General features: G+C 45.2%; 5 protein-coding genes across 6 annotated transcripts in view; 3 read left to right on the top strand and 2 right to left on the bottom strand.

Annotated features, from left to right (window-relative positions):
- Positions 1 to 16,522, top strand: part of LOC126561924 (protein LSM14 homolog B) — a 204,641-nt gene that overhangs the window by 18,640 nt on the left and 169,479 nt on the right. The gene's annotated exons all lie outside the window — the stretch shown is intronic.
- LOC126562465 (uncharacterized) overlaps positions 1 to 16,522 on the top strand; it is a 136,980-nt gene that overhangs the window by 41,435 nt on the left and 79,023 nt on the right. The gene's annotated exons all lie outside the window — the stretch shown is intronic.
- On the bottom strand, positions 3,459 to 4,526 carry LOC126563106 (transmembrane protein 134). 2 transcript variants are annotated; one of them, XM_050219722.1, is made up of 2 exons: positions 4,303 to 4,526; positions 3,459 to 3,823 (listed from the first exon to the last, which is right to left on the bottom strand). In XM_050219722.1, exons 1-2 carry the CDS (start codon positions 4,494 to 4,496, stop codon positions 3,466 to 3,468), a joined length of 552 nt encoding a protein of 183 aa, XP_050075679.1. In that variant the 5' UTR covers positions 4,497 to 4,526; the 3' UTR covers positions 3,459 to 3,465. The 2 variants fall into 2 exon arrangements, with proteins under 2 accessions (XP_050075679.1, XP_050075680.1); XM_050219723.1 differs by having other exon boundaries at positions 3,459 to 3,781.
- Positions 5,592 to 13,292, top strand: LOC126561310 (citron rho-interacting kinase). Its single transcript, XM_050217376.1, has 5 exons — positions 5,592 to 6,058; positions 6,143 to 6,240; positions 6,321 to 8,356; positions 9,927 to 12,169; positions 12,253 to 13,292. Exons 1-5 carry the CDS (start codon positions 5,809 to 5,811, stop codon positions 13,290 to 13,292), a joined length of 5,667 nt encoding a protein of 1,888 aa, XP_050073333.1. The 5' UTR covers positions 5,592 to 5,808.
- On the bottom strand, positions 15,370 to 16,486 carry LOC126562649 (cuticle protein-like). Its single transcript, XM_050219210.1, has one exon. The coding sequence runs from the start codon at positions 16,312 to 16,314 to the stop codon at positions 15,370 to 15,372; it is 945 nt and encodes a 314-aa protein (XP_050075167.1). The 5' UTR covers positions 16,315 to 16,486.

Here is a 16,522-nt window from a genome sequence, read left to right as displayed (position 1 = left end):
GTACAATGATCACCAAGCACGCGATGCTTCCGTCCAGCTAGCTGGAATTTTGCTAGAATTATCGAGTGCTCAGAGTTTTTGTTCCTCCAATAATTAATTCACTACCCCATGGTGGAACTGATGCCAGTTGGCATGCACAAAATCCCACACCACACACCCTGGCGGCCAAGAAAGATTGTACTGCACGCTACTAGTGCCGTGACGAACAAACAGTGTAAAGTTACGTGGAGTCTTCTGGAAAGACGATAAAATAACGATTGGGCTAAAATTTGATACCCTCTATATGTATGTAGTTGCAGCACTTATTCTGCATTTGCTGTCAAATCGAATCAACTGCAGTAATTTTCCGCATTGCTTCGCATTAGCTTTGCTGTTGAAAGCTTAGCCTTGTGTGCGGATGATTAGACGAGCTAGTTTCGGCACTAACAACCGTATAATATGTGTAAATTATGTCACGAAGGTTTACCTTTCCAGAGTGAACGACTCGACACCAGACCGGAGCTCGGAAGCAATATGGAAAAGGCAGCATTTCATTTGCACATATCTATCAATCCATTCTGCTTTTGGGTGTCTAATTGAAAGGGTGTTGCTGCTCAGCTGCAAAAGTGCAACATATGAACGAAGTCTTCTATGGAGAATGATAGAAAGTAAACTAAGAGATAAAATAATTCCTGACTTACTGGTGTACTGCGCGTTTCCGCCAATAGAGGATCGTGACAACAGCGATCGACGGCAGTTTGACATCCTTTTTAAAAAACTCTTTATTCAAAGTACTAATAATACAATAGTCATTTAAATACACCGCAACTATCAAGGGCGCACACTATTCCTTTTACAAAGCAAAGCCTGGTTTATCGCCGAACCAGTTTTTGCAATGCAGTTTATGTTTAAGTTTTGATGAATATGAATAATATGCCAGCCAATTTTGTTTGTTGCACTCTCTATCATATGTGTATGTGTGTATATACTGATTGAGGAAAGTGTCGTACAAAGGGTGTGTGTTTTATGTATTATTTCTACATTGCGTGAGTATTTTAATCGCTTTTTCGAATCCCCTCTGACATGATCACACTCCAATCGACGTTCATCTGTTCAGTGCACAATTTAGTGTACTTGGGTTTTGTAAATTTTATTTTTGATTTTATCGTGCATGTAAAGTGTACGCGTAAAACTTGTCGCTTTTTCTTCCGTAGTACAATTATTAATTCAATTGTTTATTGCATTTTAACAGTTTCAACCGTCGCCTTCCTTGCTCTTTGTTTTGTGGCCAGACAATAATGGGTGGGAGAGGAAAAAGGTTGTGGATTTTTAAAGCTCATTTTACACACAGTGTTTAATTTTTGCGTTAATTTAGATTTGTCTCCCAACCCACAAATTTAAAAAAGGAAAGAAATTTATTTGTCCAATAAATTTTGCCTATCCCCATGTAAAGGTTGTATGAAGTTTGTGTCACAGTAACGCAACATAACGAACATTATGTATTCAAATGCTAGTATATATTATACGAAACGTAATGTTTTACGTTAAATTTCTTATATGAATACATATGCCGATGCATTGCGGGTGAATAGTAGATGAGCAAGAAGATAATATGCATATGCTACACGCAACATTACAGTACCGTCCCTGTGTGTAGCATATCTTTATGTATGATAAATGTTCCTTAGACGTCCTTGTTTTTTATCTCTTTCCTGCCATTCTCACACAAAACCATTGCCATTCCTCGTTTTTTTTTCTTTTATAGATTACTTTTTTCCTTTCTTTCTCTGTCTGTATCATTCTTTTAATAGTTTATCACAAGTAGCAGTTTAGTTGACGGTTACGAATTAATTGTCTCACCCGATGCCGTTGCCTCTAGTGTTTTGTTTTTGCGTTAAGTCGTGTGTTAAATAAACATAAAAGCTCACAGTTCCATTATTAAGCTAGTTGCATCATCAAGCCACCTGATTACATAGAGCTGGGTACACAGCGTAACTGGCCGAATGAGAATTTTCTACTAATGCACTTGAAACCTAATACGGAGTGCAATTAAATTTGCATCAATTCGCAAAACGTTATTCCTGCCTAATTATCAACCGATAAAGTTCAGCATTTTCAAAAGAGAGCTTCTTTTTTTTTTGAAGGGCACGTAGTTCTAATGCCTTATCTCGTTTCTTCCGCAACTATCCGTTTTGCAAGTGATGATTGTTTCGGTACAAAAATTTGGTTCCGAATTGGGGTGTTTTTTTCACATACGTATCTGTTTACATGTAGTTGAGCCCATACAGGTCTCTATGCAAGTTGTAAAGCTAAGCTGCCACCACCGTATCTTCTCCTGTACCCTCTTTCTTACAGCAAGCATACATAAGCACTTAACTCTGCTTACTTATAATAATGAGCGGTATGAGCTAGTTTACCAGTATTTGGACCAGTTTTTTCTCCATTATGCCATTCGTATTAATCGCTGTATAGGATGGTTTGTTTTTTAAAGGTTTGTTTGCTGTAATTTCATCTCTACTTTTAAAAGATTTTAGCAAATGGGTGAAATATGACACGCTCTGCTGACTTGTTAGCGTATATTAGGCAAACATAAAGGATAATTAGGCGAATTACTAGACCCTGTATTCGTCATCTATTATCGTCATTATCATCATGTTTTTTTTGCAAAATATTTCCACACGAGAAATAAAACATGATAGAATGGCACATACAAGCGAAACGGAAACTGACAACAGGTCATTCTGTACCAGAAAGACAAGTGATAAAGTGTGTAACACATTACACTTAACAGCGAAAGGGACACGCCATCCAACCGTTTATGTTTGCTATACGTTTGAGAATAATTTATACGTTTCTTACATATTATTATAGCAAAACAAAAAAACGATTCGCTCGTTTTATTGTGTGGTAATAAACATGGAAGACGCTCATAGCAGCATCGGACGGTGCATGCGGGATCACAGAGTTAATCTGTACAGTGACATGCGACGACACTTTCCATACTTTCCCACCACTTTCCAGGACATGCACAGGTCCCAGAGTTTGGTGGTGAGGGCGTGTGTGTGTTAAAGTGTATAAATTTTGTTATGAAAAAAAAAGGTTCTTCTACAACACTTTTTCTTATGCAGGCTCTACGTGGGAATGTAGTAAATAGCAAATAGTACAAAATTGTTTTCCAAAGCCGCTATTAGAACCGACGATTGCAAGCTCGTTTCTACTACTTTCTTCGGGTTCTCTCTCTGCGCCCTCTTGCAGCAATGCATAATGAATCCATCAACTATTTCAAGTCTTTTTGCCGATTGAGACCAACACGTACCTCTGTGAAGGAAGTATCGTTATCGTTTTAGTTTACCATCGCCTTGCTACTAATCAGACGGCCAAGTTCCCTCCTACCACCGTACTTACAGTACTGTGTTCCATCTCTCTTGCTATGCCCTCTTATCTGTCTCCTTGCTTGGTGCGGAAGCTTTCTTCCGTTCAATACACTTACGTAAAGAGAGGTAAATGATAAAAGTCAAATCCTCGATAGCCGCGGGCCGCCAACCAGATGTACACGACGTGGTACGCGCCAGGCACAAAGCAGATGAAGCCGGCCACGAAAAATACTGCTGACTGTGATCCGTTGTGTGGTTCGACCAGAGCGTACGCGCCCATCGCAATCAGGCCGGTACCGATGATTAGCAGTGCAATAGCGGCCAACACTGTGCGCCAGTTTTCTCGGACCTTCGGATGCCGCCAGCAGTAGGTGTACGATTCGCTTGACGATAGATGGCCATACTCCTGTATCAGCGAATCACTGTCCCTGGAGGTGGTATCATCGGTGTATTTTAGGTGGGCTCGATTACTACACGCGTGTACATGTGATGTGTGTGTGTGGGGATGTGTATGTGCGTATGAGCATACGTGTGTTTGTGTGTTTTAGCATTGCATTTACAGTTACAGCAGCGGTCCAGTTTGCCGGCACGCGAAGACACAACAACCCGACACCATGATGTCCACGAATATGGACGAAGCGACAAGCAAGGTTTTGTTTTTTGTTTTTACCGTGAAGGTAAAGCAATTTTATACAGAAGAACAGGAACGAGAAGGAGAAAAGAGAGAAGATACCAAAGAGAATTCTAATCATACCCAGATACAGTTATTCTACGATTATGTGTTATGTGATCGAAGTAACATATTTAAATGAGTAAATTGCGTATTGTCCCTTCTTTGTTTCTACTACGGGTTTCTACTTGTATTACTAACTACCACCACCAAGAAAGAAACAAACACCCGGAAGCAAAAGCATAAAGCATCGATACATCGATATGCACGTTGGCTTACCTTTGGTCATGTATTCTTATCGACACATCGTCCGGCGAACGGGCCTTCGCTCGCATCGGTGTGCTGATGACGGTCGAGCCGTACACCTTAATTACTTCGTCCGTTTCCTCCTCGAATGCATCGTGTATGGAGAATCGCTTGGCTGTATCTTTTCCCTGGAGACCACGATTACTGTTACCATTCTGTAAATTCATCTTGTTGCTGCTGGTTCTCCGTAATGCTGTTGTATGTCGGCTGAATCGCGCGCTTCCTCCGATTTTTGGAGATACTTCCAACACGACGATTAGACGATGTTCTACGTTCTCGCAGCTGCTGTGATTGTTGTACGCGAGAGCATACTTGGATGAATGGGTTTTGGATTTTACTCACTCGACACAGCAACGAGCCAGCTTGCTAGCTTCGTTTTCCGCTAGCGCTGGTTACACTTTTACAATCGATTGGGGGGAGTCTCCGATGCAACTCATATACGGTATCAATGTTGCTTTTTTCACACCTGCTATTGGGCAGAGACACTGTGCGCTGAACCGAGCGGCTGCTGAAGAAACTCATTAACATACATTACGGCTATCGAAGGCGAAGGCGGCGATGACGCTCGATTGTTGATGATGGCGCAGCAATAGCAGCAGCTCAGCAAGGACGGAATGGAGGCGAGCGAGTCTGCAGTTGCATTTTGTATTCCTTCGTTACGGTGCTTGGAAAGAGTTCTTGACAAAGTTTTACTATCAACACACGTTCGGTTCGATGCAGCGGTTTTAACTTTGTTTGGAACTTAAAAGGACTGTTCCAATCGTCTGGTAAACATGGCGGATAGGAGTGTACGGGGCTTTGCTGTACAGAAGCAAGCAGGAAACCCATATATAGATAGCCTCTTTTCGCATACGTACAGGATCCAGGTATGTGTGCAAGGTAAACTGTCATTTTGCGAGATCGCGATTGCAGCAGGAACAATAACAACAACACCCGCTCGGCTGCACGACGTTTGACAGCAAAAGATTACAATTGGGTTTGATCGATTATCTGGTGCACAGAGGAAATGCACTTTCGACGAATGTTTTACTATTTTTTTTTTTGTTAAAATCACAATTTTACAATAGAAACGTAAATTAAGCAGCTTTTCAAAAATTGTCCTGCTTTAATTTTTGCAAGCCAGTTCTAGCTTGCAGGATGAAAAATAATCACAAATTAAATATGAATTCTTTGATCGATTCAGCTTGTCAAATCGTGCGATGACAGCTGCCCCTAAAAAGGCGCGATACCTGCTGGCAACACTGGCAATCGACAATGCCAACGGTTTTTCAGAGTATCGAAAAACCGAAGCGCCAACCGATAAACACGAAAGGACGTGCAAGTGTGCTGTGATTAAAAGGAAAGCTTTTGGATCCGTTGTTTGCCTTCCGCTTGCCAGAAAATGTTCGGAAACTTGTAAAACACCGCAGCTGGAAGGTGTGTTTGTTCTTTGCGCTTGTTGTTTAGTTTGATTTTGGTTAATACGGGCATTTGTTCGCAATGTCCAAGTACGAGAAGAAGGAACAAAAGACAATCGCCGTTAGGACGGCACGTCTCAACGATCTGATTCTGGGTCGCTCCAATGGTGACGCGCTAGTGTCCCATGGAAAGGAAGCAGCTGACGCTAGCCTGCTTGAAGTTGCCCTCAGCCGGGAGGGTTTGCTGGATTCGTTGCTGGTGCTTTACGACGAGTGTAGCAAGGATGCGGTTAAGAAAAAGGACAAACAGATCGCTGATTTTGTCGCGAAATGTAAGTACAGCACGTCCGTTTTGCTTTGTTTTGGGTGGTTTGATTATGTGAAAACTAATTTCGTTTTACTTTATACCCTTCCAGATCGTCCGATTGTCCAAGAAACACGTGAATGTCGCGTTAATATACAAGATTTCGATGTAAAATGTCTCATCGGCAAAGGATACTTTGGCGAGGTCCATGTAAGTATGTCCAGCAAGGGAAAACATTTCAGTTTCAGGCATTCAAAGTGCTAACGTTGTTCATGTTTCCTCATCCTCAGCTTGTGACCGAGCGCCACACGAAACAGCTTTACGCGATGAAAAAGATGACGAAAGAGTCCATCACCTCGACCCAAGTGCGGGCCGAACGGGACATCATGGCTACAAGGCGTTCGGAGTGGATAACACCCTTGCAGTACGCTTTCCAGGACCAGCAATGTTTGTATTTGGTCATGGAGTTCCTACCTGGGGGTGATTTGTTGAGCCTAATGATACGCGTCGGTGTATTTGACGAGGACTTGGCCCAGTTCTACCTGGCTGAATTGACGACTGCGCTGCATAGTTTGCATTCGATGGGTTACGTACATCGGGACATAAAACCGGAAAACATTTTGCTTGATCGTTTCGGACATCTAAAGCTAGCAGACTTTGGAAATGCGACCACTATCAACGACGATGGCAGTGTAACGAGCCCAATGCCGGTCGGAACACCGGATTATATAGCACCGGAAGTATTGCAAACACTGTCGACCGTTGGCCGTGCGACAAGCAGTGCCAAACACGACGTGACATGTGACTTTTGGTCGATGGGCATCATCGGGTACGAGTTCATAACGGAACAAACACCGTTCCATGGGGATAATGTGAACGAAACGTACTCGAAGATACTGGAATACTGTGAAAAGCGTGTCACGAAGAAACTTACCTATCCGGCGCACGTTTCCATCTCCACCAACTATCGCGATCTTCTCGATCGGCTAGTAACGAACGTGTCCAACCGTATTTCATACCCGGAAATAATACGACATCCATTCTTCGGGGATTTGAATTGGGACCGGCTGCGGTACATGATTCCTCCAATTATTCCGACCGTGGCAAGCGATGACGATACGTCAAACTTTGACGATGTGGATAAAACTGGCAAGCGTAAAGCTTTGCTCGGCCGCAAGCCTACGTACAACATTGCCCGCATGAATGATTTTTCTGGCCATGATCTTCCCTTCCTGGGCTATAGCTACGTGCACGAGGAGCTGGATGCGGCCGGTATGTACCGTGATACGGACGAACACATGAAGGCGGCCAGACTAGCGGCAAAGGTGAAGGAACAGGAACGTCGGCTGAAGGAACACAGTGGCGAAATTCATCGCCTGCAGAAGGATGTACTCGAGCGCGATCGTAAGATTGTCACCATGACGGCACACAGCAAGATACTGCAGGAAACGAAGAAAGAGCTCGAACGTATGAAAGAGTTGCTAAAGGAGAAAACGGCCGAACTGGCAGCCACACGTACCGAGAACAAAACGCTCCGCAATAGTTTGAAAATCGAAAAGGAGGAACGTTCGAAAAACGATGCAACGATCGCCGATGTGGTGAAGCAGACGTACAAGAAGTGGGAAAAATCGAAGCAAGCGTCCGACCAAGCTTACGAACGACAGTTGGCCGAAAAGAAGACGGAACTTGCAATAGCAAATGAGAAATTGCGCGAAGTTTCTTCTGAGCTGATGGGCCGACTGGATGAATGTCAGCATCTTCAGGCTTCGATTGAAAATTACAAGGATTTGCTCAAAAAATCTAAGGACAAGCTAATGACTGACAAGGAGAATTTGGATCGTAGCCAGCAAGAGTTGATCGCCACTTACGATGCTAAAATTGCCGAGCTGCGCGCTAAGTGGAAGGTGGAGAAAGAGCAACGTGCCAGTTTGGAGATGGAAGTACGCGAACTGCGTGACAAGCTGCAAGAGGAAGAATCAACCGTAAAGTTTGTGGCGGAAAGGGAGCAAAAGCTGGTCGACAACATTAAGCGCCGCATGACGATGCAGCTGGAAGAAAACAATATGCTACGCGAGGCGAAACAATTTTCCGAGAAGATGAGTGAAGAAATGCAGAAGAAGAATGATCATTTGCGGAACGAGATTTGCAAGCTGCAGGAGGAAAAGAACACGACGGTAACGATCAGCAGCGTGGAGAGCAGCCGCCGTAGCTCGCTGATCTTTGAGCAGGAGTTCCGAAGTGCCAACTCTAGCCTGCAGGATATGACGACGGTCATTTCGGGACCGAGCACTGAGATACAGCTGCGTAATGATTTGATTCGGGCGAGGTAAGTCGATTAGATATTCTTATTATCATCTCAATATGCATGCTATTTGATTAGTTTACCGCACACGAGTGATACAACGTAATTGTTCCGGTTTTCTTTTTGTTTCTTGTCTCCCTCCCTTCTGTAGAGCCAAATATTTTGAGGTTCCTTTGTACCGTTTGAAAAACGGCGTTACCCAAGCCCGTGTCTAGCCAAGAAGCAGAGTGCTGTTTGGTTTTCTTGTTGATATATTTCCTGTTGATATATATATATATATATATATATATATATATATATATATATATATATATATATATATATATATATATATATATATATATATATATATACACATATATATATATATATATATATATATATATATATATATATATATATATATATATATATACATATATATATATATATATATATATATATATATATATATATATATATATATATATATAATATTATATTTCGAGATGATTTATGTTTGTTTATTGCGTTTAGTGACAAAAGTGAAACGATGAACGTTGTTATGAATTTTGGAATTATTTATAATGCACCACAAATATATGAAATAAATAAAAACAATTTGTGTCATTGTTCATCAAATGCGTATGAATCGAATTAGGCGCAGTCAATTTGACAAAAAACCTTACAGCCAAGCTAAACTATTCGTGTGGGCCTCTTATTTTTGGGCGGCTCCGTAGCGAAGACTGTAATAGCTCCTTTTCCCATTTTAGTTAATGTTCAACAGTCCTTTCAATTCAGCGGTTAGATTTCATTAGTATGTCGGTCCGGTATCCAAGTCTTTTACAGCACGGCAAAAACCTGATTTCAAGAAGAAATTATGTAAATAGGTCGTCTTTTTGGCTTAATGTCCTTCTAGGTCACAACGGACATCTAATGACTTACAAGATTTGCCGATACCACTTAGTAGGATAGAGAGTCCTTACTCTTTGACAGTGTGTCCTTAACACACACACACACACACACACATTGTGGTTTAAATATCGTTGAAAACTTCTCCCTACCTCTTAGTAGGCTAAGTTTATTTTAACTGGACTGTAGTTTTGGCTCCATTTGTTTTGTAGTTTCAGAATGAAGTTAGGTCGAAAATGGATTTAATTACTTTCACCAAGTGCACTACAGTCATCAGTAAAGTTGGTTTTAGTCAGGATATTTTATACAGGTACATTTTTAACAATATGTCAATCTTGATTGTTAACTCCACCGACATATGGTGCGTTTGCATGTATTGGAATCGCAGAACAATTTGATAGAGTTGTGCAAAAATGGAGATTATGTACGTAGCGTAAATATTGATAACGGATTAGCACAATATTTCCGTCTTGTGTGCGTTTGTGTGCGTTCTTTTTCAAATGGCCGTATGCTGTATGCAACAGCTGTTGGATAAAAACCCGTTATAGTTCTCGTTTGGGAGTATCAGAGGTCATTTATTGTAATTATTCTACCTACAGCTCTATGAAACGAATATTTTTCTCTTGCTCGTGCGCCCCTTCGCTTGCTTTCTGCATCTAATCAAGTTTTTTCGCTTACTCGCTTACTCGGTATCTGATTCTAGGGAGGGCGAAAATGAGCAACGTAAACGAGCCGAACATTTAGAGGAAGTGGTCGGCCGGCTGGAGAAGGTGATCGCTCAGCTAAAGGAAAGTGGAACCGGATCGTCCGGTGCAGAAACGTTGCTCGAGAAGCAAAAGGAGTGCTTGGAAGATAAGCTGTCCGCAATCCGAGAGCAGGCCATATTGGACAAACAGTCAGCACGCAGCGCCAACCTTTCGCTGTGGAAGCTGGAGAAGGAACTGGAAGGATTGCGCGGGGAGCGGAGCATTCTCACCCGTCGCATCGAACAGGCCGACGATCGCGTCACGCGCATTCGGCACGAGAAGGAAGAGCTGGAGTTTAAAATGAAGCAGCAGCAGGAAACGATCGCCAACAAGGACAAGCAGATCGAGGATCTGCGTGCGGACATGTCGGTGCTGAAGGGTGAGCTTAAGCAGGAGCGCGAACTATGGAGCACTTCGGAGAAGGATCGTTTGGCGGAGAAAACGGAGCTGATCGAATGTCTCGCCAAGATTCAGATAATGGAGGAAAAGCTTAAAGAAAGCCAGCAAAAACAGCAGCAATTGAACGATCGTGCAAAATTGTTGACGGTGGAAAATGGACGGTTGGCTAAGGAACTGCGCGAAGCTCAGGATGAGCTGGCGGATGCAACGGAATCGAGCGAAAGCCTTGAGCAACGGTTGGCTGCCGTTACGAAGAACTTCAACATGCTCAAGGGAGCGTGTAGCATCACCGAGACACAGCTCACCGAAATGGAGTTGCTGCTCGAGAAGGAATCAAAACGCAACAAGGAATGCGGTGAGCAGATGGAAGCTCTTCGCAAGCGTCTCACCGAGAAGGACAAAGAGATCGAGCATGTTCGGCACGAGCTGCAGGAGGAACGGTCCGGTAAAACGTTGAGCGAATCGCGAACCAATCATCTGCTGGCCGAGTACGAGGAGCTACGTAAGAAGTTTGAGGAACTGCAGCGACAGATGGTCGAACAGCAGCAGGAACTGATCGAGAAGACGAGCCATCTGTTTGAGGTGCAGGAGCGGATCGAGTTGCTGAATCACGATGCCGAAAACTTGCAGAAGGTGGTCGCTAACTACGAACAAGAGCACTACATCCTGAAGGAGGAAAATGCGCGCATTCTGACCGATCTATTCCTCGCCAAGGAGCACATTACGAAACAAACGAACGAGATGGGCGAACAGGCGGATGTAATCGAACAGCTGACAGCGGAACTGGAGCACGTGAAGCGCGTGCTGCAGGAACAGAAAACGTTCTACACCGAGCGGGACATCAAGAGTGAAGCGACGCTGGCCCAACACAAGAAGCTGATCGATTATCTGCAGGCAAAGGTGGAAGAGTGTAATGCACACAGGAAAAAGAAAACGTTGGCCGGTCTAATCTTCGGCACCGCGTCGTCTTCGTCGTGCGAAAGGAAGGAAAACATTGTGCCTAACGGGGCGGGTGCGAACAATATGCCGGTGGAATCAACCACAAGCTACCGGAAGCTGCAGGACGAACTTCAAAAGGAACGCACTCGAACCAACCAGCTGAAGGAGCAATTGCTGCGAGCGAAAACGGACCTCATTGCGGCGGCAAAGTGCAACACCCTGCAGAAGAAACAACAGAAGGATGATGATAACCTTGAAATGGAGCGAACCTGTCGCAACGAAGGTGTCCGGACGTCCACGACGACGGTTGATCGTACGAAGAAGGAATCGCAGGGAACGGACCAGAAAGCCAACCTCCGTAGCGCTTCTGCAGCAGCGGAGAAGCCACGTATCACATCCGGAAATGCGCATACGTTTGAAATGACCGTTGAAAGTTCATCAGCCGCCTCGAAACATCCGGCTATACTGTGTGCGGTGTGCGATCGTCACATCCTTGCCGGACATCCGTACTATAAGTGTACGGATTGTAGCTTTACTGTGCACCGGAAGTGTCGTTCCCTGGTGACGGGTGCATGTGGCGTCGGTGATCAGCGCAAGAGCGGTTGTATTGAGGCTGGTAAAGCGAATGAATCGTTGGACGATTTTGCGGAGGAGCTCGGAGGGGGTGGAGATGAAGAGACCGATGTGGAGTCTGTTGCTGGACACGCGGGACGCAAAAGTCCTGCGTTTTCGATGACTAGTGCCGAAGAGAAGGCGGAGGAAGATCATTATGTGGGTGATTTGTTGTTCAAAACGAAGCGTCTCGAGCCGAAGCTGTACGTGAACGATGTCTACGAAGTCAGCGAAAAAGCGGTTCTTTTAGGTAAGTGTGCACATGGCATGTAGTTTTTCCAGTTTTCCCAATGATTTTAATATGCTGTTTTGTAAACACACTTACTTGCATAGGTTGCGATACTGGACTATATTCCTACCACATGGATACGGGAGAGATCGTCCACATCCGGGGAATTTCGAACGTGCGTTCGTTTGCCGTATCGCATGCAATTCCGAAAGCGATATTGATCGGTTCCGAGGGCGAATATCTGTACCAGTGTGATCTGCGCCATTTGCAAAGTCGTGCCCACGCGTCGGCTTCTCTGCAGCCGAAGCTAGAATCGTTCGTCCTTGATCTATCGATCGCAAACCGTACGCACAGCGAACCCTGGCATATAGTACGAATGATGGAAGACATTCCAGCCGGTGGTAAACTGTCGGATGCAATCGCTATCGCCGCCACCTCGTCACGGATCGTAATTCTAAAGTTCGATGGCCAAGCGGGTCGATTCAAGCCTGTCCGTGGACTCGACACCATACTGCCGGTGTCGACGGTACTGTTCACCAAGGACACAGCCATCGTCGGGTCGGACAAATTCTTCGAGATCGACCTCCGAACGTACGCAGCCGAAGAGTTCCTGGACATGTCGGACAAAACGTTGAGCGACCTGCGAAACTGCGCCCCGCTTGCCGCGTTCCGCATCAACAGCCAAGAGTATTTGCTGTGCTATAGGGAGGTTGGCATTTTCGTCGACGATTCCGGTTGGCGATCGCGTCCGGACAATTTGAACTGGCTGCAGGATCCGGTCGAGTTTCACTACCGTGAATCATGCCTGTTCGTTGCCCATGCCGACTGTGTGCAGGTAATGTACATTAGTAAGTCCTACACAAAAGAGTTGGCCTGTCGACAGGATCATGCCGAGGATGAGCGACGAGCGTTCATTAGCTTGCGGGAATCGCCGCGCCTGCTGGCACCGCTACAGTTCGCACGGACCTCAATCTACGTGGCATGCGAGTGTGGCCCGGAACGGGAGCAAGAGATTGTACTGCTCGATGGACTTAAAGCACTGCGGACGGTGGGTTTCAGTCGATCGCTTGAGACACTTTCCAGCTTAGCGACGGGAGTAGGGCAAAGTCAAAATTCTTTGTCGACCCTCGGCCAAGGCGTATAAAACGTTCCGTGGGGGTGAGGACAAATAAGTCGTGGTTATGTGCATCTCGTTGCTTGTAATTTCATTCTTTTTTCAACCCATTTTTATATTCACTTTCCTCAAATTGTTAGTCCTTTTTCATTTAACTTTTTTTTTCTTTTGACATTGCTTGATTTTAATAAATGTAGTAATAAATGTTGATTCCTTGACAAGCACAGCACAGCACAAGCTTAACGTAACTTGCGCTATTTATGAGTTATGGACTTTATTTTGTAACATTTTTTTTTCACTTTCAACTATATAATTAGTAAGGAACGCACGGTTTTCATCATAATATTAGACTTTAAAGTCTGGTTATTGTTATTGATTAAGGACAAACCATTGCATACTTGAGGCCTAAATAGGACTCGATGGTCATGTTTAGTATTAATAATTGATTGAAGAAATATAATGAATTTTGTAATGTACTGAAGTTAATTATGTATCGTTTCAATGAGTACCGATGAGTTTTCGAAATCCAACTTAAAGTTGAGTTGGAAATTTGAAGTATGGAATTCAACTTTTAATTTTGACTCGGGATTTTTAAACTGATTTTGGATTTTAAGTTTGAATTTGGAATTTTTTGGCCGTCCCGAGCTCCCTCCTCGAATGCATGCCCTCCTGTTACTAGCAGTCGCTCCTGGTCAGATTTTTGTGCCAAAAAATGTCGGATTTCAATGCAGCAAAATTTGACCAGGAGTAACAGGAGAGCATACCAGGCGAAGAGGTAGCACATGGAAATTTTAAAAGTGGTCAGAAAATTATTTTCTTTCCGTCATGACAAATATTTTTCCGCTCAATTTAAGAGTGTTTTCCCCATTTAAAGATATTTATCCTCAGTTTTGTTTCTTTCTGAAAATTTATTTTAAGAAGACCCCTAAAACGTGATTTTTGATGTGAAAGATAACTTAAGTTGATTTTCCAAAACCCGTTCAGGAATTCAGCCAGAAGCATTCCCATGGAAAATCGGCGATAACTTGTTCATTCCTGGTCCGATCCTGGCGTCCGGCACACCGATGGATGCGTCTTAAGGCCGCGCATCTTTTTGCCCAACACCTCAACCCGATCCGTCCACTCTCCGCCCAATTATTGCGGAAAATAACAGCATTCCTATGGAAAATCAACGATAACTCCGTCATTCCTTATCCGATCATGGCGTCCGGCGTACCGATGGATGCGTCTTGAAGCCGCGCATATTTTTGCCGAAAACTCCAACCCGATTCCGCCACCCCCTGCAAAGTAATTGTGGAAAAACAGCATTCCCGAGGAAAATCGGTGATAACTCGCTCAGTTATTGTCCGATCCTGGCGTCCAGCATACCATTGGATGCGCCTTGATGCCGTGTTTGTTTTTGTGTAACACCCCAACCCGATCCCTTCACTACCCGCCCAGTTATTACGAAAAACAACAGCATTCCCGTGGAAAATCGGCGCTATCTTGGGCCACGCATGTTTTTGTCGAACACCTTACCCTTTACGATTCCTTTACCCTCCGCTTAGGTATTCCACGAAAAAGAGGTTATCTGCGGAAAATGAGTACGTTGCGATTTACTTATCTAAGACAAAAAGGGGTTCTCCAGCCGGCGAAGCCTACAACAACAGGGCAAAACCTCGAATTCCATCTAAACCATTCTGCCAAAGCTAGGACAAAGTAAAAGTCTTTCGTAAGTCAAGTGTTTCCATGAGAGGAATTCTTTGTGACGCCAGTTTTGGCTCGTATCACATGACTTACCTTTCGACACAATTCGAATGAAATTATCGGAACAGTAAAGTAAAGACCACAAACTCTCATGATTTAACTTGCAAGGTTTTTTCACCTCCTATGCGTCTCGACTCGATGAGCGCTCTGGTACTTACTGGCACATCTTTTTTTTGTTGGTTTATTTACTTTTAAAACTCTCACTCTCGATAGCTTGCTTCTTCTGTTTGACTACTTTTGTGTTTCTGTACAGCGTTATCTTCTGGCGTAACAGTCATCATCCGTGTTCTTGTGGTTGGGTATTTCTATTGCCGGGAATCGTTTTTGGGGTGTGGATTCTTGTGCGTCCTTGCGATCACGTTTACTGTAGGCTGCGTGCCTTCGCTTCAGCGACGGCCTTCAGATGCTCCTCCTTAGCCTTGGCAACCTCGGGCGTATCCTTTACCGGCTCGGGCAGCTCGGCGGCAATGTCGATTGGCTGCGAGCGTGCGGCGAAAGCGATCGAGGCAGCTGGGGCAGCCGGGTAAGCGTACTGTGCGATCGGGAACGTAGCGTACGGGGCAGCAGCGTACTGGGTGTAGGCAAGGGGCGCCGATTGGGTGTAGGTCGAGTACGCGAAGGAGGCGGGAGCCTTCAGTTCGATGGCAGCCGGGGCTGGGGCGGCATAGGTGGCGTAGGCCGCGATCGGTTGCGCGATCGATTGGGTCGAGTAAGCGAACGAGGCAGGCGCGGCTGGGGCAGCGTAAGCGGCCACCGGGAGGGCGGCAGGGGCAGCGGCAAAGGTCGCCGGAGCGGCAGCGATGATGGTAGCCTCGGACTCGGATTCCTTTTCGGCGGCGGCATTGCGCAGCTTAGCCTCCTCGATGGCGGCCATATGATCGGCCTTGGCAGCAGCAACCTCGGGCGTGTCCTTGACCGGTTCGGGCGCGGTACGAGTTTCAACTGGTGCCACCGGCAGGTTGGAAGCAGCCACCCGGAATCCGTTCAGTGCGTCGGCAGTGTACGCGACGGTTTGGAGTTTGTTCTCCGCATCCAGATAGCTGTAGGAACCGCGGGTGATACCATCGAACGATTTCGACTCCGCCTTGGCCGACAGTCCTCCGTTGTATCCATACGAGTATTGGCCGAGCTCGTCCTGGGCGTGGTACTGGCTGTACAGTTCGGCCGGTCCGGTCGCGACGTACGTGGCCAACGGTGCACCACCGGCCGCGTACAGGGCAGGCTGACCGTAGGCCGCGTACAGAGTGGCCGATGGGGCGGCCGTGGCGATGGCCAGCAGGGACGATACTACGACGAACAGCTTCATATTTGATACGTGGCGTTGGGATTTGCTCTGGTTTTTGGCACGCAAATGAATTTGGCTCGAAGGCGCTGCTGGGGAATGAATGTTCCACTCAGTACTCGCACTCGATTCGGAGGACAGAACACGATTGATGCTGGTCCAGTTAATTGGTGTACGCTTTTATACGCTCGTAACATTCGGTGGCCCCAACAGAACGGAGGGCCATTTCGAC

This window comes from Anopheles maculipalpis, chromosome 3RL (genome assembly GCF_943734695.1).
Source record: "Anopheles maculipalpis chromosome 3RL, idAnoMacuDA_375_x, whole genome shotgun sequence".
Taxonomy (NCBI): Eukaryota; Metazoa; Arthropoda; class Insecta; order Diptera; family Culicidae; genus Anopheles; species Anopheles maculipalpis.
This window is presented reverse-complemented; position numbering and strand designations above follow the sequence as displayed.

Bases quoted from the DNA above. Each gene is read 5' to 3' on its own strand.
- LOC126563106 (XM_050219722.1), bottom strand. From the start codon at position 4,496: ATGAATTTACAGAATGGTAACAGTAATCGTGGTCTCCAGGGAAAAGAT. The intron at 3,824-4,302 runs GTAAGCCAACGT...ACACGCGTGTAG, and splicing joins ATAAGAATACATGACCAAAG to TAATCGAGCCCACCTAAAAT.
- LOC126561310 (XM_050217376.1), top strand. From the start codon at position 5,809: ATGTCCAAGTACGAGAAGAAGGAACAAAAGACAATCGCCGTTAGGACG. The intron at 6,059-6,142 runs GTAAGTACAGCA...ATACCCTTCCAG, and splicing joins CGCTGATTTTGTCGCGAAAT to ATCGTCCGATTGTCCAAGAA. The intron at 8,357-9,926 runs GTAAGTCGATTA...ATCTGATTCTAG, and splicing joins AATGATTTGATTCGGGCGAG to GGAGGGCGAAAATGAGCAAC.
- LOC126562649 (XM_050219210.1), bottom strand. From the start codon at position 16,314: ATGAAGCTGTTCGTCGTAGTATCGTCCCTGCTGGCCATCGCCACGGCC.